The 27,620-nt window shown below is 42.3% G+C and overlaps 3 protein-coding genes and 1 long non-coding RNA gene across 5 annotated transcripts in view; 3 read left to right on the forward strand and 1 right to left on the reverse strand.

Annotated features, from left to right (window-relative positions):
* Positions 1 to 460: 460 nt before the first annotated feature.
* asb5a (ankyrin repeat and SOCS box containing 5a) lies at positions 461 to 7,782 on the forward strand. The gene is made up of 7 exons (XM_061788664.1): positions 461 to 918; positions 3,398 to 3,477; positions 4,411 to 4,518; positions 4,586 to 4,736; positions 5,834 to 5,968; positions 6,981 to 7,172; positions 7,246 to 7,782. Exons 1-7 carry the CDS (start codon positions 690 to 692, stop codon positions 7,371 to 7,373), a joined length of 1,023 nt encoding a protein of 340 aa, XP_061644648.1. The 5' UTR covers positions 461 to 689; the 3' UTR covers positions 7,374 to 7,782.
* Positions 7,259 to 11,602, forward strand: spata4 (spermatogenesis associated 4). 2 transcript variants are annotated; one of them, XM_061788667.1, is made up of 6 exons: positions 7,259 to 7,392; positions 9,452 to 9,581; positions 9,773 to 9,891; positions 10,535 to 10,758; positions 10,826 to 10,906; positions 11,472 to 11,602. In XM_061788667.1, the coding sequence occupies exons 1-6, from the start codon at positions 7,376 to 7,378 to the stop codon at positions 11,564 to 11,566; spliced, it is 666 nt and encodes a 221-aa protein (XP_061644651.1). In that variant the 5' UTR covers positions 7,259 to 7,375; the 3' UTR covers positions 11,567 to 11,602. The 2 variants fall into 2 exon arrangements, with proteins under 2 accessions (XP_061644651.1, XP_061644650.1); XM_061788666.1 differs by lacking the exon at positions 7,259 to 7,392 and adding an exon at positions 7,893 to 8,422.
* On the reverse strand, positions 10,816 to 27,339 carry LOC133485246 (uncharacterized). The gene is made up of 4 exons (XR_009790645.1): positions 26,834 to 27,339; positions 13,040 to 13,108; positions 12,160 to 12,278; positions 10,816 to 10,925 (listed from the first exon to the last, which is right to left on the reverse strand). It is a non-coding gene; the product is annotated as an uncharacterized LOC133485246 (long non-coding RNA).
* gpm6aa (glycoprotein M6Aa) overlaps positions 12,845 to 27,620 on the forward strand; it is a 28,164-nt gene continuing 13,388 nt past the window's right edge. Inside the window, exons 1-2 of the mRNA XM_061788665.1 lie at positions 12,845 to 13,130; positions 18,215 to 18,464. Of these exons, the coding sequence (XP_061644649.1) occupies positions 18,428 to 18,464 (37 nt within the window). The 5' untranslated portion in view covers positions 12,845 to 13,130; positions 18,215 to 18,427. The remainder of the gene's footprint in view (positions 13,131 to 18,214; positions 18,465 to 27,620) is intronic.

Here is a 27,620-nt window from a genome sequence, read left to right on the forward strand (position 1 = left end):
AAATGTGGATATTGTCAAGAAGAAAAATCATCAGATATTTTTTAAGAAAAAGTCTGACGTTTTTTGTAAAAAAAGAATCTGGTATTTGAGGGAAACAAATGTCATTGAGCCACTGAGAACCAGAGCGGGCTAACTCCATTTTGTGGTTTTATTTCAGCATAATCTGTGTTGCCTGAGAGGAAAGAAACAAACTGGAATTTGAAAAAAACGTTAAATCTCAAATCTCAGTCAAATCTATCACTATTTCATGAAAAATGATCAATAACATTCGCTCTTCTCTCAGTCACTGAACCTCACTTTGTTGGAGGATGCGAGCATAGACTGCCCCCTATATGTCAACATTGGAACTAAATCTTGATTGAGACTCGAGATTAATATTCATCTGAAAGATGTCCCTTTCCCCTATTCATTTCTGCAGATGACCAAATTGGAGTGAGCCCACTCTAGTTCCCAGTGACTCAATTTTGCTTGGCAATGTGCTGCATATAGTATTGTGTTGTGTTTTATGATACATTATTATTAATAGCACACAGAGCGTTATTCCCAATCCCCTGCCTTTGCTCCCTCGCTACAATAACACCGTTGTAGTCACGCTCAGTCTCCCCAACAGCTGCAGGGAATTTTTTCCATTCTGTTTTTCCCCCTCTCTATCAGCGTGTCCCGCCTTCACCGTCACAGTAGCAGAGGAAATGTCCGACGCAACGCAGCAGCTGGCTGGCAGCGCCGCCGCCACGGGTGACAACAAACCCTTCGCGGCCCAGTTGTCCAACGTCTACCTCAGCATCTTGGCGCTGTTCTGCTTCAAGCTCTTCGTCAAGATCTCCCTCAACCTGCTCACCTACTTCTACATCGTCCGCGGCAACCGCAAGGAGGCGGCCAGGATATCGGCCGAGTTTTACGACTACACCCAGCAGCGCGGTGAGTCAACACCGGACGCCGGTGCGCGCAGCGGCAACCTGTCTGGATAAAGCAGCCACTAATTCACTATGCTAACCAGACTGATTCTATTGAATTATTCATCACATTCATTTCATTATATTCGCATTAAAAGATGATGAGTGATCCCAAACTGTGCTCTAATCAGCTTAATGTCAACTGTACATTCATTACTGTGGCAAGACGCTGCAAGGCCGGCAACTCCTTTTCTCCGTTGTATTAATAGAACGCGCGCACGCGCGTGCGTGACTGGCCTAGTTTCCATTTCCAGTCGTGAACAGTGACGCCCCCCTCCCGCTCGAAGGCGAAACCACAACAACATTCCTGGAGAGACGTGAGAACGTTTCGATGAAAAACCTTATATACTTTTTATAGATAATAGAGAAGGAAAAAGTATGTGAACCCTTTGGAATTTCTCCATGAATTGGTCATTGGTCATTGGTAGTGTAATCTTCATCTAAATCAGACGTGCACAATGATCAGGATAGATTTTGGACCATTCCTTTTTACAAAACTCTTGCCGTTCAGCAAGGTTCCTGGGATGTCTGGTGTGACTATTGCAGCTCTCTTGAGGTCATGCCACAGCATCTCAATCGGGTTGAGGTCAGGACTTTGACTGAGTCACTCCAGAAAATGTATTTTCTTCTTCTGAAATCCTTCTGTTGTTGATTAGCTTTTGTGTTTTGAATCATTGTCATGGAGCAACACCCACCCTCTTTCGAGCAACTGTTATTTTGCAAAATATCTTGATGAACCTGTGAATTAATTTTTTGACATTGACGCTGTCCAGGCCCCGAGGTAACAAAGCATGCCCACACCATGATGTTCCCTCCACCATGCTTTGTTGTTGGTGTGCTGTGCCATCTTTCCTCCACGCATGGCGTTGTGTGTTCCTCCAAAACAAATTCAACTGAGGTTTCATCTGTCTACAGAATATTTTGCCAGTAGTGCTTTGGAACATTCAAGTGCTCTTTAGCAAACTTCGAACATGTGGCAATGTTTTTTTAGACTTCCATGAACCCCATTCTTGTCCAATGTTTTACATATGGGGGCTTTGTTTTAACAGATATGTTGGCATGCGCCAGTGATTTTCTGTAAGTCTTCAGCTGACACTCTAGCATTCTTTTTTTGTTTTTCTTATCTGTTTGAGCATTGCGTTTTGTGCGCTTGCAGTCATCTTTACACTCCTTTGAAGAGAAGCAACAGTGCTGAACTTTCCCTATTTTGCTTAACTGTGGACTGATGAACATGAAGACCTTTAGAGATAGGTTTGGAACCTTTTCCAGCTTTATACAAGTCAACAATTCTTTAATCGTAGGTCTTCGGAGAGCTCTTTGGAGAGAAGCATGGTAGACATCAGGCAACGCTTCTTGACAAGAGACAATTCTAAACTTGTGTGTGTTCCCTTGTGGCCAGAGAGAGCAGCTTTAAGCCTAAGCCACTCACACTTGACTGATTAGTTCTTGGAGAATCCGTACCCGAGAGGTTCACTAAATTGTTCCTCCCTTTCCTGTGAATCTTTACGTTACTTTCAATAAAAATATGAAAATATGTAATTGTGTAGGATTATTTTAAGCAGACTCTGTTTATTCTTGTGATTTAAATTAAACTCAGACCACATTTTATGACTAATTTATGCCCAAGTTTAATTGAAAAGAGTTCACCCTTTTTTGGGGGGAAATTTTCACACTTTCAAGGAAATGTCATACATTTTCAAATAATATATGTGGTGGGGAAAAAGTTGTATATTCTGCCTTCAATCACATAGAAACTCATGGCACGCACCTGCCACCAGAGTGTGCCTCTGACGAACCCCAAATAAAGTTCCGCTGATCAAAATGGCTTTTCCTGATATTGAGAGAACAAGTTGTATCTTTGAAATGAAAAAGTCTGCTATTGTCAAGGATTTAAAAAAAAAAAAAAGAAAAAAGTGAAAATAGGTGAAGTATAAAAAAGGTATGAACAAATTGTTTATTTTAGATTCAAATGTCATGTACATATTATCAAGAAAAAAAATCTGTATTTTTTTTTTAAACACACATTTTGTAGAACAGGCTGCTCAATACGTTGTGCTGTCTCAATAATTCTTCCTTTCCAAAGGTATCTGTTTTTGTATAACGCTGGTAATGGATCAGGTGTACCTAATAAAGTGAGGGCATGAGGACATATTGACATTTGTATCACTTATGCTTGATTATTTTTGCTCAATAAATCAAGCGTAATTGAATATTGAGTGTTCCAGCTGTGCATAGTAAACACTTTAAATTGTGTAAAAATGACTACACTCACCTCAGCGATTAACCTTGTTATCTTTCTTTTTTTTTGCACACAATAACCTGTGCGACGTAGCGTAGCCTGATTTGTTGTAAAGGACTCTCAGCAAGGAGCGTTCACGGTTGACGAACGGAACATCGAACGAACGGAGCGATGCTCTAATGAATGCATTTTTTTGCCGTGCCAGGTTCCTGGACGGACCGATCGCCGCTCCACGACGCCGCCAGTCAGGGTCGCCTCCTTGCCCTCAGGACTCTCATTGTGCAGGTGAGAGGTGGCGGCTCGTTCGTTGGAGTTTCATATTTATTAGCGTATATGTCTACGTGGGACTACCCAAAGAGTAACAACACTACAAATCCGTTCAACTATGAAAGGTGTATGTATGGCACGGACCACGATGAACGCCGCTGAGGACAAAAGTGGGCTCATTCAATTTCTGTCATTTGGAAGAAATCAAGGTTTAGTTCCAATTTTCACATAGAGGGGACAGTTGTTTTTGTCGCACTCAGTGCTTTCCCTGATTAATCACTGCAAAACTGGCCCCGCTCCCAATTTCAAGATGGCCGCGTTCTTCAAAGCAGCCTTAATGTCCAGCGAAAACATCACAGGAAGTGATAGAGAACTCAGAAAGCAAGTCAGTCAGTCGTCGGGGTCTCAGTGGCTCAATTGTTGCAGATCTGGATTCCGGAAAATAGACTTGTTTTGGGTTGAGCGATTAAAGTCCCTTTTACAAAGGCATCCCACATCATTTGGTTTTTGAGTAAAAAGTCCCCAAAGAGTTTTGGAAAAAAGCCACGTATTTCTAACAAAACGGGCTTATTTTTAATTCGATTTTTAATTGAATTACATCTGCGGAAAAATAGCAAAAATCATTGAGGAAAAATATTTCTGAGAAAAAGTTTCTCAAAATGTTCTTGAAAAAGGTCATATTTCATCGAAAAAAGTTGCACATTTTCAAGAAAAAGTTATATTTAAAAAAAAAATGATTCTTATAAAACATATTTGAGCAGAATACAAATCTACATTCAGACACAGCAAATCCATTTCCAAGTACATTGATCTCCAATGTTGCAGTATGTACTTTGTGGAACATTTGCGCTGGCTGGGGCGCCATGATATTTTTCCCAATGTAAAACACGGGCCTTGACGCAAAGGTTGGGAAACACTGAACTAAATGTGTTTATGTGTGTGTGCCATCAGGGCCACAACGTAAACAGCGTGACCCTCGACCAGGTGACTCCTCTCCACGAAGCCTGCCTCGGAGACCACCCACCCTGCGCCAGAGCCCTCGTCGACGCCGGCGCCGACGTAGGTGACTTTCACAAAACGGTGACAACTACTTTCCCAACGGCGACACCAACTGGGGTGTTTACAGGTCAACGCCTCAACGGTTGACGGCGCCACGCCCCTGCTGAACGCTTGCGCGGTGGGCAGCGTGGCATGCACCGAAGTCCTGCTGGAAAATGGCGCCAGAGCTCAGAGCCTCGCGCACCAACCGTCACCCATCCACGAGGCCACCAGCAGAGGTCAGTACACTTCGGGCAGTATTTTCGAGGGAAAAGGTCCTATAGGTTTATATTTGGAGGAGGGGGGGGGTTAGTACATGTGTGATATTTTCAAGAAAAAAACTTTTTTTAAGTTGAATATTTTTGAAAAAAGATTGGACGGATTATATTTTCAGGGTGGAAAAAAAGTGACATTTTCTAGACAAGAAATTGGGATATTGTTGAGGGGAAAAAAGTCACAAATCACATATTTTCTAGTAAGCAGTCATATATTTTTCGAGAAAAGTTTTTGGGAAAAAATGTTGTGAATTCACCCAAGGGAAAAAAATGAAATCTAGAAAGAAAAGTCTGATATTTCTCGAAAGCAGTTGTACATATTAGATTTAAAAATCGGATAGCTTTTTAAATTTGTGAGTTTTATTTTTTATATTTTCTAGAAACAAATAGTGAGAGTGAGATTTCTTTGTAGAATATTTGTGTATTTTCCATTACATTTTGATACATTTTCAAGAATGAGGAAGAATGTTTTCAATTTAAGAATGTTATAATTTTTGAGAGAGAAAAATTCTTATCTTTCAGGGCAAAAAGTAAAAATGTATATTCACGGGAAACAAGACTGGTTTTTCGAGAAAAAAATATACGTATTTTTCTTGAAAAGAAATTGGATCTTTTTGAGAGGGAAAAAGTGGGATGTTTTTAATTAACAGACAGATATTTTCCTTTTATAAAAATAATTTTCAAGAAAATGTGTTAATTCCCACAAAAACAAACCATGTTTTCTGGAGATCATTTGTTTATATTCCAGAAAAAGCATGTTTTTAAGGAAAAGAAGTCTGATATTTTTTGTTTAAAAGTTTGACATTTTGCAATACAAGAGAAAAAAAAGTCTTACATTCATGAGAAAAAAACAATTTGGATAATGTAGAAATAAAATCCAAATATTTGGGATCAAAAAAGTCAGATATCTTTGTGGAAAAAAAGTTGCAAATTCATTTGAATTTCAAAAATATTTTCTATTGTCAAATATTGAAAAATCTGCTATTTTGAATAAGTGATATATTTTCGATGGAGAAAAGTTGTATATTCTTGAGAAATGTTTGAATCTATCCCCTTTCCAGGTCATTCCGGTTGCGTGGAGGTTCTGCTGACATGGGGTGCGGATGTGGACATGGACGTCCCTCACTTTGGCACGCCGCTCTACACGGCCTGCGCCTGTCAGGAGTTGGAATGCGCCAGGAAGCTCCTGAGGGAAGGTATGTTAAGTTCTCATGCAGACATCATTGCCGTTGATTTTCTTGCTTAAAAAAAAGGTTCCCCTATCATGGAGCCGCTGTGTGATCTGGTCTATTTACAAACAAAACAAACACGAGCTTAGTGATGTTTTGGATCATTGCATTGTTTTTTTCAGTGATGCCGTGCCATTATTGCTTTTCTATGTTTTCACCTTTGAGCTTCTTGTCGAAAATGCCCAACATTTTGGATCCAGCATCAATTTGTCTGTTTACAGCTCAAATAAACTATAGTAGTGTGATTTCGCAGTATAATTGAATGCATCATTGTATTTCTTCAATGATGGCATGAAATAATTGCATTTGATGCTCTTGGTGAAAATATTCAATATTTCCAATTTGTTGAATGACTGTCAAACATAAACTCTAGTTTATTGGATTTCCGATTTCTCAGCGCTCATGAATGCATCGTGGGTTTTTTTTTTTCAATGCCAGGACAATATTGCCTTTAATTTTCTTGACAAAACGGTCGAAAACATTCTATCCATTGTGTCAATTCTAAACAAAGATAAGATTACTGATGCTTCAAATTTGTCAATATTCTAGAATACATGCCATGCCATCATTGTTTTTTTGCTCATCTTTGATTTAGGTTGTTCTTCTAGTCGAAAGGTCCAAAATGCATCCAATGAGTGTTAACGCGTGGCATTTCCCAGCCACCTCTGGTAAAGGTGAACATTGGAGGTGTTTAAATATCACATGTTTGTGATATTTACCGGCGCAATTGTCTCGAGGCTAACACAAAATGGTTTCCGAGACATTATTGAAAGTGGAAGAAAATCTCTTTGCTTTTCATAACATCACTTTTTCGTGTTTTTTTTTTTTTTTTTTTTTTTTCTTACTCTGGAACCTATGTCAGCTATTTGCTGAATCTGCGCATTCACACATTGGTGCAAAAGCCTTGTCCATATGCGCATTTATAAGCATATCCAGTGGGTGTTCACTATATTTGAGATACTTTGTGTTTCCCTTTCAGGCGCTAACGTCCACAAAGGCAAATCCCTGGAGTCGCCTTTGCACGCGGCGGCAGAGAAAGACTGCACAGCGGTGGTGAAGCTGCTGCTGGACTTTGGCGCCGACATCAACGCCCGGAACGGCGAGTGTCGGAGGCCGGTGGACGTGGCCCCGCCCGGCACCTTGACGGAAGGCTTCCTGCTCCTCTACGAAGGTAAAGTCATACTTATCTCTTTTATTACTTGAACGCCTTTCGTTGGGTGTTTTTTATTTTTTCTACATTGTAGCCACACCGCGACTGCTGAGTCAGCTGTGTCGCCAGTGTATCAGGAAGTGCGTCGGCCGGGACCGACTGCACCTGCTGAGCCACCTGCCCCTGCCTGGCCGGATCAGGAACTTCCTGCAGTACCAGTGACAATGGCCGCCTGGCAAAAGTGACTTTTTAATTGCTTTTATACAAATAGCCACCCAAGTTCAATCTTTTGTCAGCTGCCTGTTTTCCATAATGTTCCCATGGATGGCTGGTGGTTCAGGGGATAGCCTCTATAAATATCTGGAAGAAAATGCACTTTGAAAACATGTTATTGTATTTTTCTGAATTCTATTTTTGCATTGTAGACTGTTACAAACTCAATAAAATCCTTTATTTTATATTAGCCGTCTATTGTGATGGGGCCTCATGCGTCTAACTGGACTGGTTTTCAACCAATTCCTTAAAAGTAACAATTTTTGAGTGAAGAAATCGTTTCAACGCACACTGATTTTTTTTTCTATCGTATGCACATGTCTGACGTTTGTAACAAAATAAACCGCTTAAAAATTCAGCAAGTTATGATTTGTCTTCTTTATTTTATGCGCGCTCATGCCCAATGTCTCAATGGAAATGAATGAAGTGGAGGGGCGGGACCATAGCGGGACTTCCGGTTCAAGATGGCGGCCACTCGCTGCATGTCACGCTAATACGCTCTTTAAGTCCAGGCTCCATCTATTGTTGCATACGATATCTATGGTTGTTCACAATAAACATGACGTCTTATATAATCACAACTTTTGTTCGGAAAACGACCAAATTTAACAGGGGTATAATGTAGTAGTTCCACCGTTGACCACCGCGGGGCAACAAAGAGCTACCGCAGCCTTTGTCGTGCTCCCACCTGGAAACCACGAGAAAGAAACGTTGTTTCCATGGAGACGCGCCACACAACGAAGCTCGCTACGTCACACTTGCTAGTTTTAGCTTTAGCTCAAGCCACCTCCGTGTCATTAAGGGACGACGACGACGAGTCGTAAACAGGGAGAGGTCGGTTCATTTCGCGCCGTATTTGGCTCGGGAAAGAGACCAAGAAGGAGGGTTTAAAAAAAAAGAAAGAAGGAAAGAAAGAAAATTATGACGGGGCTGCCGAGGGACGTCACAAGATGGCTGCAGAGCCTCGAACTGACCGTTCAGCCAATGAACGTACGCAGGTAAATAAGTCATCGAATGGGATTTAAAAACAAATAGAAATACATATAAATATTACAAATATGATTAGAAGTCGTAATCGTAATATTTACTATCATATTTATTTAGTTTTACGTGTATTTCAGCGCATAACCTTATCATTCGGTGAACACTACAATCAGGAAGAAAGGTGTACCTAATGTTGTGTCTCGTACGTAAGATTTAAATTAAAATCAACCTTTAGGGCTGGGCGATAAAATCAGCATTTTTTCCCCCGCACATAAATCACATTATTTTTCTCTTCACTTGCAATAAAAGAAAACGACAATGACTTGACTCAAAACAAGTTTTGCAAATCTGGGGTTTCCTCCTCCTTGGATTGTTTTATTGTCCTGATACCAAACATATTAACTTCCACAGGAATAATAACGTTAACATTTGAAATGTTTAATAATTTAACATGGCTGGGCCGGTGCATATGTCTGTTGCCAGCTCTCTCAGGCTCTTTTCCCGTGTAGGGTTATACAGCCGAGGCACTTGAAAGCACATACCTCGGGTTAAATTTTGCAACTTGCCAATAAATCACCGCTTTTGCAAAGTATAAATGGGCACCATGTCTTTGGCAACAATCAGCATGATTGGCTCTGCGATGCCTTCCGTTGAGCTCCCTCCTTGTAAGACACACAACGATGTGAAAAGAATTCTGCCCTTGTTGTTTGAATTCAAGTTACTAGTTGCTTTTTTGAAAAAGAGCATCTAGAGAAGACCAAAAGGCTAATTTGGCAACAGTGGCTGTGCTCTTGTTCTCAGCCATGCACGTCAGCGGGGATGCATTTCGAACTACGGACACAGATCAAAGTTGTCCTGACAAATACACTTCAATTAGCTGATAAGATTAACAATTGATACGCTTCATCATCCTGAAAAATACACTTCCATTCATTGATAAGATTGATAATTGTCGTTTTACATCTCGAATTGTTGTTTCAAGATGTAAAAAAAACACAGTTGAGCATTGCTTTTTTTTCTCTTCATTTTTTTTTTGCCCCTAGGGATTTTTCCAGTGGCTACCATGTGGCCGAGATGTTTTGCCGTTATTATCCCAGGGATTTCGAAATGCATGCCTACAGCAAGGGAACGTCATTCTCTGCCAAGCAGGACAACTGGAACAAGATACGTCGGGTAAGAGGAGGACAAATATGATGATATAAACAGATAAAGGCAAAATGTAATTGCTATTATTTTTATTCTGTTTCCAGTTGACTGTGATCCCTTAAAGAAGGGAAAGAATGCCATGAAGGTCCTATATATGTGTGATGCCATCGCTTTCATTTCCACTAGACCATTCAAAGCGTCTGTTTTTGTGCCGGCAGACAGTGCAGAAGTTGCACCTGCACCTGACGGAGAAGCTGGTCTACGGCACCATGCACTGCAAACCGGGAGTGGCCGAGTTGCTGGTGCAGCAGGTGTACACCGTCCTGACCAAGCAGAGGTGACACTTTCGCGCAGAGACGATCATAAACTGACGCAAAGAAAACAGGATGTGCATGATGCCAGTTCTGAAAGTAGCAGCACCGAGCGTTATGAACATGATCTTCACCCAGCCTCCCTCCCAAGTCATGGGTGGAGGAACTCGGTGAAGGGGCGGGATTATTGAAAATTGCGCCGCCTCTTGCCCAAAGTCACCATAGAAAATGGATGGACGGGTGTTATGTCACAATCAGACAAAATTCAGGATGCTAATCTGTGTATCTACCAAAACTCGATGCAGCTCTGCTTACCTTTTGGCTCTGGCGTGATAGCAGGGGCGTCACACCCACGAGGGATGTGGGTGTTTCTGGACGATAGTGTTAATCCTTTGCCCTGACTTGCTCTTGCTTGAAAGTGGCTCTGGAGCTTCCCCTACACTAGCTGAACATGTCATGAGCGTAGAAGCACCGTAGAGTCATAATCTGGCAAAATTCCAAGCGGGCACATTTTCAGAAAAAAAGTAAATACTTCATAAAGTATTTACTTGGTTGTTTAATTTCATATTTGATGGGTGGGCAGGTACGCCGGACATATTTGGACAGAAACCATTCAAAAGTCAATTTTCCATAATATGTCTGCTTTAATAATCAAAATCCTCCCTGCAGGCCTCGAACAGCTCAAACCCCAGAGTTGGATTTCTCGGACCAGAAGTACCAGCAGCTCCTCCCCCCGGTGGCTCGCTCCACGGCCACCGCGGCCGTGAAGAGCAACCTGAGGAAGACGGAGATCATGGCCCTGCCCGACACCCTCACCAACGCGAGGAGGGCCCAGGCCATCATCTGCAAGCAACTGCAGGACAAGACTGCGGCGCGGACGCCGACTGACCGCGGTGAGACCAGTAGGAGGTCATTTTGTGTCGAGCGAAGGATGTAATGAGAGAACGTGTTCTTCATCAGCAGGGCGCGCAAACGTGGCCAAGTCAAGACTCAAACAGATGACCGGGAAACATCAGAGCCGAGATGAACAACATTTGTCTGGTGAGGCTGCTTCAGTGCACTTTCACAACCATAATAAATAAAAAAAAAAACAATATCAAAATGATGATACATCAATAAAAATTATTGTAATATTACATATATAATATAAAATAGATTAAATAAACAAATACAAAAATAACACTTTATTGCAGGCAACATACCTCTTCCATTATGTTGCAATGTTATTGGAAAAAATTGCAATTTGATTTGCAATAAGACAGGACGGTTTAATGAAAACTCCCTAAGTCTACCTTTTAATTTTGACTATTGACTGTATTGTTCTTGTCATCTGGTTCAACACGATTAGACATGAATGTTGCTTTTCCAGGACCTTTTAAACTGGTTGCAAGAATTGAGTCATTTTTAAACGAAGACCTCCATGCTCAGTCTTGAAGTTATTCAGCATCATACCAAGTTCTGTTTAACATTTTGGTTACCATTTTTAGCCGTGAGAGGGTCACTATATATATATATATATATGTTTTTTTATTTTTTTTGTTTGTTTTTTAAAGCCGGGCATTAATATAACTATTGCTCTAAACACTGCTTCTCCTGTGTTTTCTAGAGCTGTGCCTCCAGTCACCACTGAGTGGTGCTGTTGTCTCGTACAAGACCATCAAAGTCAACCAGCCCGCCAGAAGACTTCCCCAAAGCTGTTAAAGCAGATATTCATGCTTTTTTTTTTTTTTTTTTTTACTCTCACAAATCAAAATAGCTCCTAATGTAAAATGTCTGTGACATGCTTTTGTCAAAATACCCCCAAGGATCTACAATACAGTACGCTGTATATACCCTAGTTCTGGTCTTGCTGAAGTTGGTCTGTTTTGAGAGGTCGAGCCTGTCTCACGCAAACAAGGGAATGGCAACTACCGAAAGAGCCGAAACTAATGCAGTGAGTGTGAACTGTGAATCACATGCGAGCCACCGCGTGGATTGTGTTTTCCCTGGTGGAGGCAGCACTTCATCACCATGAATTACATTGGAGCATATTGCGGACACGTCGGCAAACCCCCCCCCATTTTTCAGAGTGGGTAAAACAAAGCGAGCGACTGTAAAGACACAATGAGCATTTGAAATCATTCACTACGCTGTGTGCATGTGGGGCATGGATGCATTTCCAAACAAAATTAGCCCCTCACCAGCCCCACGACGTCATCGCTTTCGCCTTGACATCAAGTATATGGCGCTTATCAAAAGCTAAGTGGCTGAAGCTAAACTCTGCATCCAACAAAATTCAACGCAGCTCTGCTTACCTTTTAGCTTTGACATGCTAGCAGTGACAGTGGACCCGTGAGGGATGTAGTTGTTTCTCTATGATAGTGTCGAGACAGTTTGAAAATGGCTGCTCTCCGCCCAGCCTGGCTGCCAAGTCCTGGGTGGGGAAAAAAACACATAGTGTGGGGGCAGCGTTATATATATTAATAAATAGCCAAACTTATGCAACAATCTGACACGAGTCACAATCAAGAATGGCTTGCTCACACACAATTTGGTAAATAGAGAGCTAACAAAAGATTAAGCTGCTTTTAAGTTTATACTTGAAGGGTGGAACCCATTTGTAAACCAGGACACAGTCTGTATACTGTGTTACTTTTAGACATGACGTCATCATGTTTGGTCTACAATTACCACTAGGTGGCTGCATTGAAAGGGATGAGTGAAGTCCATCACTGCAGCCTGTAAATAAAACAGCATCCACCTGGTTCCTTTTTTTGTTTGTCGTTGACTGAACTCATGCTTCAGATTTACTCACGTGAGGATTAATGTCTCATGTGCAATAAATGGTCTTTAATTAGTACAGATATCAATGTACTGTTCCTCAAGACCTCAGCATCAAAGGATGAACATGGCTTTTTCTTTTACCTTTTGAGTGCCCCCTTTTTTTTTTTTTTTTTTTTTTTTTTGCTTACTCCCAAATTAGGAGAAATTTCAACAATTTCAACAAGGGTTGTCAATAGGAAAAGGTAAGACCATACGTTAACGTACACTAGTGCGTTATTTGCCTTTACTTTATTAACCCCGGTTTACTTTTCTCACTTGTATCATAGTTCTGAATGCCACAGTGCAACGTAAAACATTGCCTTTAACAGATTGTAAAAGTGTCCCGGCTGCAGCGATGACAGTTAAACGTACCTCGCGTTGGACTGCTTTTGCTGTTGAGGTGAAGAGACGCACCTCCCAGGCACAAGTGGTCATCTCCCTCTGCATGTTGTGACATCAAAGGGTGAGTTGTTTGGTTTTATCTTATTTATACACTTGTACAAAAGTTAAGGATGTCAAAATTCAAAACATATCATGTACAGATAAAAACGATTACAGTGACAGCCATGGTTTGATCCAGGAACAGATCATTTCTTGTTTTGACGTCACATTTTGAATAGCGGTTAGCTTCTTGTTCCACTTGTACAACAGTTAAAAATGTTAAAATGCAACATAAAACATGCCTGTACTATTAAAAAAAATACGATGGGAGAGTTTTACCCAGGAACAGGTCATTTCTTATTTTGCCTTTAAGTCATAATATTAACAGCGGTTGGCTTATTTGTACACTTGTACGATCGTAGAGAATGCCAGGATGCTGCTTATAACATCCATCCATTTTCCGTCCCGCTTATCATGCAGACCAGCTGACTTTAGGCGAGAGGCGGGAGACACCCTGAACTGCTCGACAGCCAATCGCAGGGCACGTGTAGGCAACTCACATTCACGCCGACGGACAATTTGGAGTCTTCGGTTAACCTAAAATGCATGTTTTGGGGAAAGTGGAGTGAGCCCACACAGGCACAGACACAGGGAGGGTATGCCCACCAAGGGTGGGCACAGCCCAGATTTGAACCCACGACCTCTGAACTGACAATTTCTCTTCGCATTATTTCCAAACTAAATACAGTGAACCCTCCGCCTATTCCCAGTTTACAAATTCACCTATTTGCATTTTTCACTAAATTTAACCTGGATTGTTAGTGGAAGTTACAGAGAGTCTTTACTGCAAGTGCATGTACGTACATGTGCCCTTGTGGTGCATTTTTCGGAAATCATCTGTAATTTGTTTTTAAGGGTAATGTTGCAAGATGAGTTTGAAATGATATTAAAACGTTTTGGGGTTCATATTTTGGTTTTGTATAGATGATTTAAATAATTAATATTGGTAATTATTTTTTTTTTAAATGTTTGGTGGGGGTCCATTACTGTAAACCCCCGTATAGTCGCGATTCAGCATTTGCGAATTTACTTTTGCACAATTGTTTGGGGGGGGGGGGGGGGGGGCGAGGGGCGAGGGGGGCCTATCCTACATTATTTGCAAAAAAAAAAAAAAACGCTGTTTTGCCATTCGCTGTTTTCGTGCTCAGGCAATAACAGTATTGATTTGGTGCCATCTGGTGGCATCTTGGTGCTGAAGTACCAACATCGTCCTTTGACCGCCATCTTGTGGCATCTATATATAATTACGGTCTAAAAATTTGGGAGGGTGCCAATTACCCGTGGTTCTCTATTCCCATTCTTTTCTACAACAACAAATATGTTCAAAGTGAGCATTATCATCTTTGTAAAATGTTTTCTTTGTATTGCCTGCCATGGGTCAGCGTCCCTAATGAAGTGTCCTCCCAGCGCAGCGAGCGTGTCTTGTGTCGGCTCGTCTTGTTTCCATGGCAGCGTACAGCCTACTTCCAATTTTTTAGCATCTTTTACTGAGCGTCCACACATACGCACACGTTCCTGTCTTTCTTCTATAAATGTAAAAAAGAACATATCATATGCTTGAGAAGGTGACACTTGAATCGAAATCGACACATCCCCGCGAGCTCGGCTCGGTTGCCATGGAGACGACGGAGCAAAACCCACACTGGAAACAGTAATAAGCTTACTGTGAGCCTCTTTTGCGCCTACGTGCTGCACCCATCGCGTAATACACAATCAAGCATGTTGCCGTGCTAACGAGCGCTAGCTGTGCGTATGACAGTAAATGGAAGAGCGAGACCAGGCCTGAAAATGCCCTAAGAAAGTGCATCGCCATCTGCTGAGTTTTTCCTCGCCACACTGAGGAAGGGAGGATGGGAGGATGGTCGGTGGGTGGGGGGGTCTGTTTAAGAGCGAGGACCTCCTCCTCCCACAAAACACAAATCTCCCACTCTGATTACCAAAGCCGCGTTATCCAGGCCAAGGGTGGGCGCATGTACAGAAATGACATTTCATGGCTTCCATGAAAACGTGCGTACCACATTTCAAAAGTTTGGAGGTCAATCTCATTTAAAAAAAAAAACAACCCTTTTTTTACTATAGCGATAATTTGTAGACTTTATTTCTGTTTCTTATTTTCATTGAAAAAAAAAAAGAAGGCCATTTCTTGGTCACCCAAAACTTTTTAACTGTAGTGTATATTCACTCCAAAATGTCAACTGTGCACCATCGCAGAAGTAAAACTAAATATTTGTAAATGTTCTCACTGTCCATCATCCCGCTTGTAGAATGTGAAAACAACATTACAAAAAAATGCTCCGTCACAGACAATACTTCTCAACCATTACATGAATCAAATGTAAAACGAGGAAAATGGAGCTGTCCATAATTACTGGAATCAAACTTAAACAAGAAAACGTAGCGCTCCATCACAGAAGTAGAATGAAAAAATGTTGTATCTTGTCTTTTTGATTTGATTCGATTCACAAAAAGAGCACGTTTGCACTTTCCGACATACATTCAAGCGTCATCACCGAGGATAAAAACACAATTAAGCCCTAGGGCTTATTTCCATTGTGGTCCTCATCACATAAAAACACCATACAACATAAAACAAAGGCCTAAAAGTGCAGCATCAGATGTAAGAAAAATCCAATTCAGTATTTGTCCATCTAGTATCACTGAAGTATAACATCAAAATGTCCTAACTGTCCATCACAGAAGTGGAATAAGAAAATGTCCAGCACAGAAATACAATTAACAACGAGAAATGATAACTGTCCAGCATTAAATGTAAAATTGAAAAAATGTCGTGTCCAAATAAGAAAAAACGCCTGTCTGGATTTGCACCAATAGTTTTTAAGTGGAAATGTCAGCGCTTGCGTAATCCTGCAAAGAAACAAACAAATGTTTATGTCAAAGTAACGCAAATGCGAGTCCACTCTAGCAGCGTAATTATAAAAATTCATGAAAGAGGCCCTCAATGAATGAATAATTGATTCAGCGTGGAGTGTGTTACATTAACTATTTAAATATTGATTCATCTTTACTTCTGCACATTAATAAGTAATGGCAATCATTTCTGAATGGCATAAGCACACTTCCTAAAATGAAATCTTCATGATTTGTTTATCCCCTTGTCCAACCCCCACACATCTATACATCCCTCAAGCCAATGTCTGTCCATCATCAGATGTCACGAGAATACTATCACAGAAATTATACAATAACTTCGCCCAACTTCGTGTGTCTTTTCTGGTCTTTTTTTGTACACACTTGTTTCACTAAGTGTTTGAAGGTATGTTCAGATTTTTCTGTCCAGGAAGTTCCCCCTCTGTCAACAAACAGCGGCGCTCAGTCATGGCTCGCGATATCCTTTTGGCGGTATGCCAAACTTCCTTCCATCAGTTTTTTTTCAATTGGATTTTTCTAATCTTTGATGCCCTTTTATCGGGTTTTCAAGATCATTTTGGTCGTAAATGCGCAAAATGTCCTTTTTCGAGCTATTCTCGTTGGTCTTTACAGCCTGGCATTTGAGACGGCCGGATTTCTCATTAATATGCGGCATGTAGATGAGCTTTGCTCTGATTGGATCACTCATCTTCCCTAATTTAAATATACAAAAAGAGCTTGGTCTGGATTATGGGTCTCTAACTCGCCGCCCGGGGGGCCAATTGAGGCCCGCAAGACGATATTTTGCGGTCTCCTTGACGTTAAAGTTTAGTGTTAGTGCGGCCCACGTGTTTTTTTGCCAAGTCGTTGCTCTGGATGTGGGTGAAAAGGATATTTGTTTTAGGTTATGCTCGTCATCAGCTCGCATTCGTTTGAACTGAACTTGCTGCCAAGATTATCGCTGGCGACAGTGAATGCAAGCGTCACTATTTTATCAAGTGTTTAGTCATAAATTAGGAATATAGCTCATTTTGTTGTGAAACACAACATACAGTATGTATACATTATGGACTGTATTTGTATGGCTTGAGACGAAGTGGGCAGGTGCCTAGGAATATGAATTGACAAAACTACATCACAGTCGGCGATTTCAAACCCACCTGTTTTGCAAGCCTTATGCCGTTTACCGCATAGGTGTCAAACTTAAGCTGTGTCACCACTGTATTTTGAGCTGTTATGCATAAAAAAATGGATTCTGACGTAAGGAGACCTTCGGCTCATTTGAAATTGTTACTGCTGCACTTGTCTCGTTGCGCGTTTCCTAAAAAGAAAACAAACTTCATGTTCCACTTTCCTAAAATGGAGGCCAATACAGTTAATAAAGGTTTTATGGATTTTATGGGTCTGGATGTCTTTAGGTACACTATATATGTGGACAATCCATAGTCTTGAGTGAATCTAACATTATCAACAACGTTGCTGGAATATGGGCAGAATCCGGAACCCACATTACGCCACACAGGACGGCCAAAGATTCAAACCCAGAACCTCAGATCTGTGACGCAGACATTGTAACCATTACCCCAGCAGCCCAAAAAATTGACAAGCTAACATAAAATGGAACTGAATATACAACTCTAAATTGCCCGTAGGGGTGAATGTGAGTGCGACTGGTTTGTTTGTTTGTATGTGCCCTGCGATTGGCTGGGAACCAGTTCAGGGTGTATGTACCCCGCCTCCCGCCCGATGATAGCTGGGATAGGCTCCGGCACGCCCGCGACCCGCGTGAGGAGAAGCGGCTCAGAAAATCCATGGATGGATGGATGGATGAATCTTCCTGGTGGTGATGACAAGTGAAATGTCAGTTTTCAGAATTAAGAGGGAATTACAATAGAATGTGTACGACGAATACGATTAAGCAGAATCCCATTTGAAAATCAGATGTTCCCCCGCCAACCCCCCTTTTTTCTTCAAAAGGCGGTTGTGGCATGAATGCAGCGAAGCAAGTGGATAAGTCGGGGGTGTCGGGTTGAGCCATTTTGGGTGGTGATTCTGTTTTCCAAACATGGATCTGCTCTAGACGCTCGTCGCAGCGTTCCCATCGCGCATTTCACCTGCCTCGTCGAGCGCTCGCCCACCCCCTTCCCCCACCACACATGCGCTTTTGAGACAGCATTTGCTCCACACAGCCCCCCTTTCCTCACTCAACCCACCCCCCTCCTCCTCCTCCTCCCCTAGGGACCAAGGAGGGCTTTTCAGCACTCGTCTCAGCAGCGTGCGATGGACAGCACCACAAAGACGGATGCTTGACGGAGAGCTGACAGCATTCCCCGGAACCACCGCCAGCAAAACGACATCATTTTGTGGACTTAACCATTTGTTGCCAACGACCTGAAGACGCTGAAACGCAGAGAGGCTTCTTTAGCGCTGCTTTAAAACACAACAAACACGATGGAAGAAGACATGGATGAGGGGCAGGCCCAGAAAGGTGAGCGGCGTCTTTAATGTTTATAAGAAATATGTCGACCTCCGTATAAGTAGTAAATGAAGGAGCAGTTGTTAGCGCACTTCTTTCTTTCTCCGTTGAGTGGGCTCACTCGACTGGAGCGCACACGTCTGCGTGCGTTGTGTTCGGGTCGTCAGAGGGGTGTGAACCAGGGAGGTGGGGGTAGGTTTCGGGGGTGCGCTAGACTCCCTTTGTTTGCTCGATGAGGCTTCCGTGTACGAACGGCCGAGCCTCCGCGTTTGAATCCATCAGACCGCAACCAATGCAAGGAATTGAAATCTTATTATTTGGTTACAGCAGATTTTGTGGGTTACGTTTTTGATACAGGAAAACAGCACATTATTGTAATCCGAAAAACATAAGAAAACATAACAAAAGAAATTGCAAAGAAATGTACTCTCTTGATAAAATGTATTTACTGAATTGTTGTGTGGGATGTGTGCCTTTAAAGGGCGTGGCCTAGTGAGTGACATCAGGAGCTGGAGTCAATCAGTTTGGCCGGGTTAGTCTGCGTGTGAGCGCCTGGGTGTGAATCGTGGCCTACAGCGGCTCCGTGCGAGTGATCTCGTTTTGTATGTTTGTGTTTGACCCGTTCATTGAAAGGCATCAGCTGCTGTGGCTCTCCTTGCCCACTTAAAGGGCATGACAGTGCCTTCATTGCTCAATTTGTTTTTCACTTGCATATCCGAAGCTAATTTGGAATACTTGTTTGTACGAGTTGGGGCACTCGTAAGTCAAGCTACCAGTTATGTTACTTTTTAATTGCATGCAAACCACTATATGAATGATTCAAGACATGATTCCTATTTTTGCTTCAATACGCAGTCAGTTTATGGTTAAATTCTTTGTGGTTCCTGGAGGTGGCGCTCCTCCAACAAAATGGCCATTAGACGGATAGGGAATGGAGCAACACCTGCTTCCGATTGGTCAACATCATAAACATCAACATTTTAGTCATTTGGAATTCACTCAATCTGGCTGCTTCAACCCAAAATGGCTGACTTCCTGTTGAGTTTGGGGCATGGGTCCGTGAGACTTTTTTTGTTTGTTCTGTTATGAGAGACGTGTCCAACTCATTTTCTGTTGATCGGTGAAACTGGTGTCCAATGGCTATCCATCCCGTTTCTTTCTCGCTTAGCCTCACAAGGGTCGCGGGAGTGCTGGAGCCCGTCCCAGCTATCATCGGGCGGGAGGCGGGGTACACCCTCAACTGGTTGCCAGCCAATCGCAGGGCACATATAAACAAACAACCATTCGCACTCACATTCGCACCTACGGGCAATTCTTCAATCAACCTACCATGCATGGTTTTTTTTGTGGGAGGAAACCAGAGTGCCCGGAGAAAACCCACCCAGGCACAGGGAGAACATGCAAACTCCACAAGGCGGGGCCGGGGATTGAATCCCGGTTTTCAGAACTGTGAGGCAGTCGAGCACCGTGCCGCCGTGTCCAACGGCTACTTTTTTCAAACTTTTCAGAGGTGCACAACTGCGTGAATTTGGGGGCATCACATACAGGACCCCTAAAGTTGGGTTCATGTTCGTATTCTTCCGTTCCATATTCTTTTTGCTTAGATGTGATCATCTAGAATAAAAGTATGGAGCCCAGTCTCCGCCAGCATGATCCACCCACATTGTGAAAAAAAAAAAGCAATGCAATTTTGAGGCCAAAAATTCACCCATTAGTGCCCTTTGGAAAGTTAGAAAAAATAAGTTTGACTGACCCACAGGAAATTAGGTGGACACGAAAAAGTCTAACGGAGCCATGCCCGGAATAGAACAGAAAGTCAGCTATTTTAGTTTGGAGCAGCCATTTCTGCCTCGTTCTTTGACGAAATCCTACGAAGGAATTCGCCAAACAAATGAGACCCAATCCTAATCAGATGGTGAAGCTTTTATGACTGACCCACCTAATGTGGGCGGAGCACGGTATCAAAATTCGATCCGATCATCAAATGATCTGTACTGTATGGCACTCGGTGTGACTTCTTTAAGGGCCTCCTATCCTTTAAAATGCCCCTTACACAATAAGCCCTTCTTTTTTAGCGACTTCTTGTGACAGCTTCTGTGGTACATCCTGTACTCTTTGGATACCCTTAGAAAATCCATTCAGCTCCTAGCTGGGAAAATTAACTGTTGCCATGGCGCTGGCCAAGAGAAGCCATTACCATCGTCGTCATCACCTCCTCAATCACGACATGTCGACAGAATGTGGTAAGGAAAGCACGAGGTCATCCATGACCACCAGGGCTGAACCATTTCCCAAAAAATCGAATTCCGATTTATCAGGGAGATTCATTTCTGCAATTTCGATCCGATTCACGATTTTCTTCAAATCAAGCATCAGTGCAATATTGACTATGTGCAGCAACATTTGCAAACATGACAGAAAATCACATCATATCATCAAAACATTAACAACTATTACGCTCAGGATACTAAAAAGGCTGCGTGAGGCTGTCCTTATTCAAGGTTAGGGTTTTGTCAGCTGAAATTCGTTCAGTCAAGCAATAACTACCACAACATTTTGAGCGCTTGCTGTCTTACATCATATATGTAATTATGTGTAATCTATGTCAGAAAATATTTGTTTTTTTCAAAAAATGTTTCGACTTTTGTGTATCGTACATAAATGTAAGATTATAGACCAACTTGTTTGTCATGATGTGTGCGCTGCTCTTCAGCAGAGCCTTTGCCTCGAACACAAATGCGCATCGGACCAAAAGAAGCATCCATGCAAGCTGCTCCTGCACTTTTTTGGGCTGGCGACGCATCCTTTTTCTTGCAGCTCTTGCATAGGATCTGATTAGATTTGTAGTGCCGGTGATCTCATCTTTATAAGCAGCTTTGGGAAGTAACAAAGTACAAATACTTCTGCACTGTGGTCGGTTTTTCAGTTATTTGCTTTTTACTTCCACTTGGCGGAGGTCCTCCCTCCGACGTGTTACATGTTGTTTAAGAATTCCAAATCGGTTTTGTAGAAATTTGACACGTGTGTGTGTGTGTGTGTGACTTACTAACGAATGAATGAACTAACAAAGGAACTAATGAGTGAACTAATAAATGAATGAGCAAAAAGTGAGCAAACTAACAAGCAAAAAAAAAAAAGAACTCAGGGAACTTACACGAGCAAACTACCAAATGAATGAGCTAAACTTCAAGTAAATTAGAGAAAGAACGAGCTAGCAAACAAACTAACAAGTGAGGAAACAAATGAACAAACAAAGTTAAAAGTCTGCGAGGGAACTAACAAAGAAAAGAACGAGCAAACTGAGTAAACGAACAAACTAATGAGGAAGCACGTGCGCTTACTAACCAAAGAGCGTTACTAGTAATGAGTGAGCGAAACTTCGTTCACACGACGAACCAGCAAACACCAACCGGTGAGTGATCTAATGAAAGAACAAGCGGGTGAACAAGCTGACTCACAGGTGAGAGAGTGAATTTACTCACAGAAGAACAACTAAATGAGCTAATTTGAATGAGCAAGCTGTGAGCAACGACAAAAACAAACAAGCAAGTAACCGGTGACCGAATGAGTGAACTAAAAAACTAAAAAGTGGAATAATAAAACAAGAACAAAAAAAACAAGTGAACTAACCAACAAACAAACTAGCAAGATTGTGAACTACCGTAATTTCTCGTGTATAATGCGCATTTTTTTCCCCCAAATTTTTTTTCAAAAGTCAATAGTGCATATGATACATGGGTACAGAGGTAAATAACATACGAGTACAACTGTGTGTTTTCTAATTTACTCAATAAAAGTAGGGCTGTGAATTTCAAAATAAGAGCAAGTAAATTCAAAAAAGGATTACGTGTTCAAATAAAGTGTTTAACTTCAGAATAATTCTTTGAAAAAATACAGATAATACTACATGTTTTGATCCTATGGGTAGACGCAAAATCATGCATTGTAAAAATGCATTGTACATAGGTAGAAGGGTTTTCCAGAATTTGGAGGTCAACTTTGGGGGTGCGCATTATACATGGGTGCTCCTCCTTAACTGACTAACAAAAGGACAAGTGAGTGAACGAACGAGCGAAACCTTTTCGGTTGCAAGTGTATCGGACATTTCAAATATTTCAAATAGGACTTGTTGTCCTGTGAGGTAGCGATCAGAGTTGACGACGAGTCACAAGAAGCAGGTGGACATTTTGCCCACTTAACGTGTCGCTACTTTACACTAGAAGCACACACAGCTCGACACGAGCGCATAGCGAGCAGCTAAGTCAGAGTCACTGATCACAGGACAGTGAGAGTAGTGGGAACATGAGCAGGAGGAGGTATGACACTTGGCTTGTGGTGACACCGAGTATTATTCAGCCAAATGGAAAAAAGTGAGAATTGAACACCTGTTAGTGTCTGCCGAGCCAAGAATCTTCTCGCAAGACTCGCCTTATCCTTTTGTTTCACCGTTCCTATTTAATTTCACTTCAACACAGAACTCCACCAAGGCCGAATGATCCTAAACATTCATGTCTCACTTTTTTGACCGAAAACTCAAAAGACACAAGTGACACTCCAGTCCTGTTTTTGGTAGAAATGTATGTTAAAAAGTGGGTGCCTAACCCTAACCCATGAATGGACAACCGGGTCATGTGGTGAATGAGTAAAAGCGAACTAACAAACACAAAAACAAGTGAGCGGGCGCCTGGATAAACAAATAAATGAAGACAAAAATGAATAAGCAACCGTGGAGCGTTGGAACGAGCAAGTGAGCAGGCTAACGAGTGAGACAGCAAACATAGTAACAAACGAGCGAAAAAACAGACAACCAAACTAACTAATGAACAAGCAAAGGACCGAACTATTCAACAAACGAATAAGCAAGTGAGCAAACTGTCTCAAAACTGAAAAACAAAGGAACGAGCGATTGAACAAACTGACTTACCAGCGAACGACCGAGTGAACCAACAATCAAACGACCGCGCGTACAAAGTAACTAATAAACGAGCGAGAAACCAAATGAAACAACGAGTGAACTAACATAAATGAGCAAGTGAACTAGCGAGCAAACAAGCAAGAGGTAAAACCAACTAACGGAAGAACAGGAGTGGGAAAAATGGATCATGCTGACTTTTGATGATATTCATTGAAAAATAGGGTCATAATTGTAGTCGTAGCAGTAACAGTTAAACCTGCATGATTGCGAGGGTGTTGATAAAAATACAAAAACTTACACCCTCACATTGTTCCGATGCTATGAAAGTAATAGTCCGGTTGTGGTCAAGGGAGTTCCACCAATTGTTCCAGTGAATTTTCTTCGTGCTATTAATGGATGACTTGTTTTCTTAGTGTTCATGCAGGATCAAGATCAAGAAAATAACAAAAGAGAAAGCAGGTGTTCATTTCAAGGTCAACTCTGATCTTTGGAAGTGACAGCTACTGTACAGTTTTAGGATCAGTCTACTTGAAAGTTTTTTAACTGAAGGAACTTTTTGACTTTGTGTAACTTCCTCACGATCATGAGCACGATTTGCTGATTGGCTGGGAGAAATCACATGGCTCTGGTGTCTGGTGTTTGTGACCAAACATGGGTTTCTTTGGCCTGTAAAAGTCTGAACGCCCAAAAATGACTCAAGAGATTTAGCATTGCAACGGTGCTGTCAAACTAGAAAGAAGTGGGGCATCTTCCCTGTGCGTTCCTATATTTAACGTGCAGGCCCCCTCCCCCCCTGAGGCGAGCGTGTTTTTCAGCTACCACCTCCTCTTTCTCGTCTTCCTCGCATGTTTAATCAACCACTATGGTCGCCATGACGACGGCAGCACCAAATCTGCGCCAGGGCCTTGAGAGCCGTGACCCACTTAGTGTACGTCAACAAATTCAGTGGGACAATAAAGTGAGTGAGAGGGCATTAGCCGCATAGCACGGCCCCCCTCGGGGCACAGAAGCACCACGCGGCCATCGTCGCTTTTGCTTTTTTTCTTCTCTCTCGTCTTCCTGTGAGCGATGGAGGAATCTCAGCGTGACTGCTGAGGAGTTTATTTATTCATGTGTTTTGTCAGAGATCAGTCCGGGATCTACTGTTAAAGGCTCAATGGCAACTCCAGAGTTCAATTCGGTGCATCACAATCAATGTGAGTGAATGACACTTAATTGAACGCCCGTGGAGTCTTTTCAGGGTGTGGCCTCCCCTCCCCCCTTTGCCACTGACAACACATTTCATGCGATAGGAGCGATCGATAAGACCACGGACGGTTGCTTTGTTGCAGTTCGTGCTGAAATCGATGTTTGTTGCGCTAGTTACGTTTTTTTTTTTTGCAGTTCGGTGGTATAGAATAATACTTGGTGGTTTAATGGGATACTCAAAGAAGAACACAGGTATTTTTGTTTGTCTAAAAAGGAATGTACAGTATATGTCTAGAGAAAACGTTTGATGGAGTTTCAGTTTTTTATACGGTTAAAGCACTACCATTCAAAAGTTTGGAGTCACATCAAAATCCTAATTTCTAATTTTCTAAGAAAAAACGACAGATACGATATCTCACAAAAGTGAGTTGAAATATTTGCATTCCACGTATCATTGTGTTATCTGCTCAATATTGCGTTGTGTAGATGAATGTCCAAGTGGTCCTTAAAGTCTCGCCAGTTTAACTGTTAGCATGCCTGTCATCATCGTGGACAAATCATATATTCATTCATCTCAATTGTTTCACATTTCCTTCGAGGGACGCAATTTAGCTCGCAGCTTTAACACTCGTAATAACGCTGACTGGATCATTGTGTGTGTGTGTGTGTGTGTGTGTCCCTTTTGCCTGTCGGACATGACACTGACAGATGGAGGAGAAGTGGGAGGTGGGAGTGGTCTTAGGAGGGGGGTCATCCTCTCTGTATTAGCGCAAAGCCGTCTGTTTGATTGGAGTGTCGTGTCGTGTTGTGTTGTGTTGTGTCGTGTCGTGTTGTGGAGTGTAGGGTTGTGTAACGGTACGCCAAAAGTCACAGTTCGGTTCGTCCCTTGGTTTTTATGTCACGGTTTGATTCGCATAAGACACAGTGCGCCATAAGTTTCATTTTATTGCTTTGACATTTTTTTTCCCCTGACATCTTTTCCTTCCTGAATTCTTTCCTTCCTTGCCTCCTTTTTCTTCCATCTTTCCTTCCCTCAGATCTGCTTTTTATTTCTGCATACCTTTTACTTAAAGCTACTTTTCTGCCTTCTTTCCTTCCTTCCTTCCTTCCTTCATCACACCTGTTTTTATTCCTGTATCTTTACACCCTTAAGCCTACTGTTCTGCCTTCCTTCCTACCTGCCTCCTTTCTTCCTTCCTCCTTCCATCACACCTGTTTTGATGCATCTTTCCTTCCTTCTTTCCTTCCTTAAAACTAATGTGTTGCTTTCCTTCCATCCTACATATGTACAATACACATAGGGTGATGGAATATAACTTCATCATAAACCAATGAGCCGCGTACTGACTTTCAAGTTTGTCCACCAGATGGCGCAACTATTTACTCCATTCAAAGCATGCCGCAAAACGTTACATATTTTGACTGTTTTTGACAAGGGTCGTGACTGAAATGATAATTGTGTTGCTTATTGATGTCGTGGTCGAATGTAGTCTGTGCGGTGAAAACATCAACAGACTGACAACTTTGCCTCTTTTGCCCCCTTACGGAGTTGCGAAATGAGTTAATCGGTCACAAAACAGCCCCGTGTACGACACTCGTCCTCCTCCTCCTCCTTAAGCAGCAGCAGAGCCTCTTCTTCGTTCCTGCAGGTAACGTCATTCTCGGCATCCATAATAAATGGAGGATGCTCTGCGCTCAGCAGCGCTGCCTAAAATGATGGATTCTGCATCCAGCGGCAGTTCCCTCGCTCGCCATTTCATCCCGCTGCATCGCCACAGCTGCCGAGCATCAAGAGATTGTTGACGACTTGACAGCGTAGCAATTGATTTTTGACACTACTGTAGTACCAAGAGAAGCTTGAAAACCCCTCCGTGAGGCCATAAACTCACAACAGTGTGACATAAAGTCTTATTAGGCTTCTTCTGGCCCATAAAGTCTTATTAGGCTTGTTCTGGCCCATGCTAAAAGGTAATTTCTCGGCGGTAAATTGAAGCGGTGACAGTTTTGCTGCGCCTGCGCCTACCTTCAATCGGCAAGGTATTACACCTCATGTCGGCGCCAACGTTTTACTGCAAACCTGCATCGTTTTTACATGAAAAGAGCCCAGGGTTGGGCTAAGTATGGCCCGGGGGTTCCATTCTTTAACCTGGCCCTCCAAGCATTTACATCAGAGGTGCCCCAAGATCGACTTTTCAAGCAGCCAACCTCCCACGATCACTGCATGAGCCAATCTTGCACAACGCAACATAATTAACAATGTCATTTTTTTTGTCATTACCTGAGTTTACTCTGATGACTTGCACTGAAGTGAATCAGCCGGGGATGCATAGTCCGGACAGTAGCTGCTGACAGCCAGCCTCAAGCACACTTCCAAATGTTCATCTGCTAGGGTGGAACGGTACTTGGACTTAATGATCTTCATGTGGGAAAAAGGCTGACTCACATAAATAAGTGGAGGTAGCACGTTTCCTCATGTTGGGGTACTTTAGCTCTGTGAGTAAGTTCCAAAACTGTCCATGAGCTCTGGACTTCAGCTCGATGTCGGCTTGTAGTGTCAAAATCTCATCTTCCACTCCAGAAGAGTTCCGGTGAAACAGCGTTGCAACTTTCGATGCGAGTGAATCAACCTCAGCATCTTCCCGAAAAGGATAGCACATGAATGGAGCGACTGGCTCCAGCAAAGAAAAGTCTTGAAAGCGTTTTGTCAAACAATTGTCAATCAGCTCTGTGTAGCGTGCGCTGTCAAGTTGCACGTAGGCCTTGCCTTGCATCTCCAGCTGTGACGCCACGTTCGCCAAGTTTGCCAAATCATGACTGCAGCTTTGAGGAGAGATTTTGCATCTTTCGTTGGAAAGCATTAACTGAGCTGATCATATTGATCACTGTTTTGTCTTTTCCTTGCAGCTCTAAAATTAAGGTCATTCAACATGTTTGTCAGATGGGTTCAAAATGCCAAGTCTAACAACCACTGACCGTCATTTAGTTGCTCTCGAAATCTTTGCAGGAATTTCCCTCGACTAAGCCGTCTCACGTCGGTGTGTAGCAACAACTCGGGAGTCTCGAAT

Source organism: Phyllopteryx taeniolatus, chromosome 10, assembly GCF_024500385.1.
Source record: "Phyllopteryx taeniolatus isolate TA_2022b chromosome 10, UOR_Ptae_1.2, whole genome shotgun sequence".
Taxonomy (NCBI): Eukaryota; Metazoa; Chordata; class Actinopteri; order Syngnathiformes; family Syngnathidae; genus Phyllopteryx; species Phyllopteryx taeniolatus.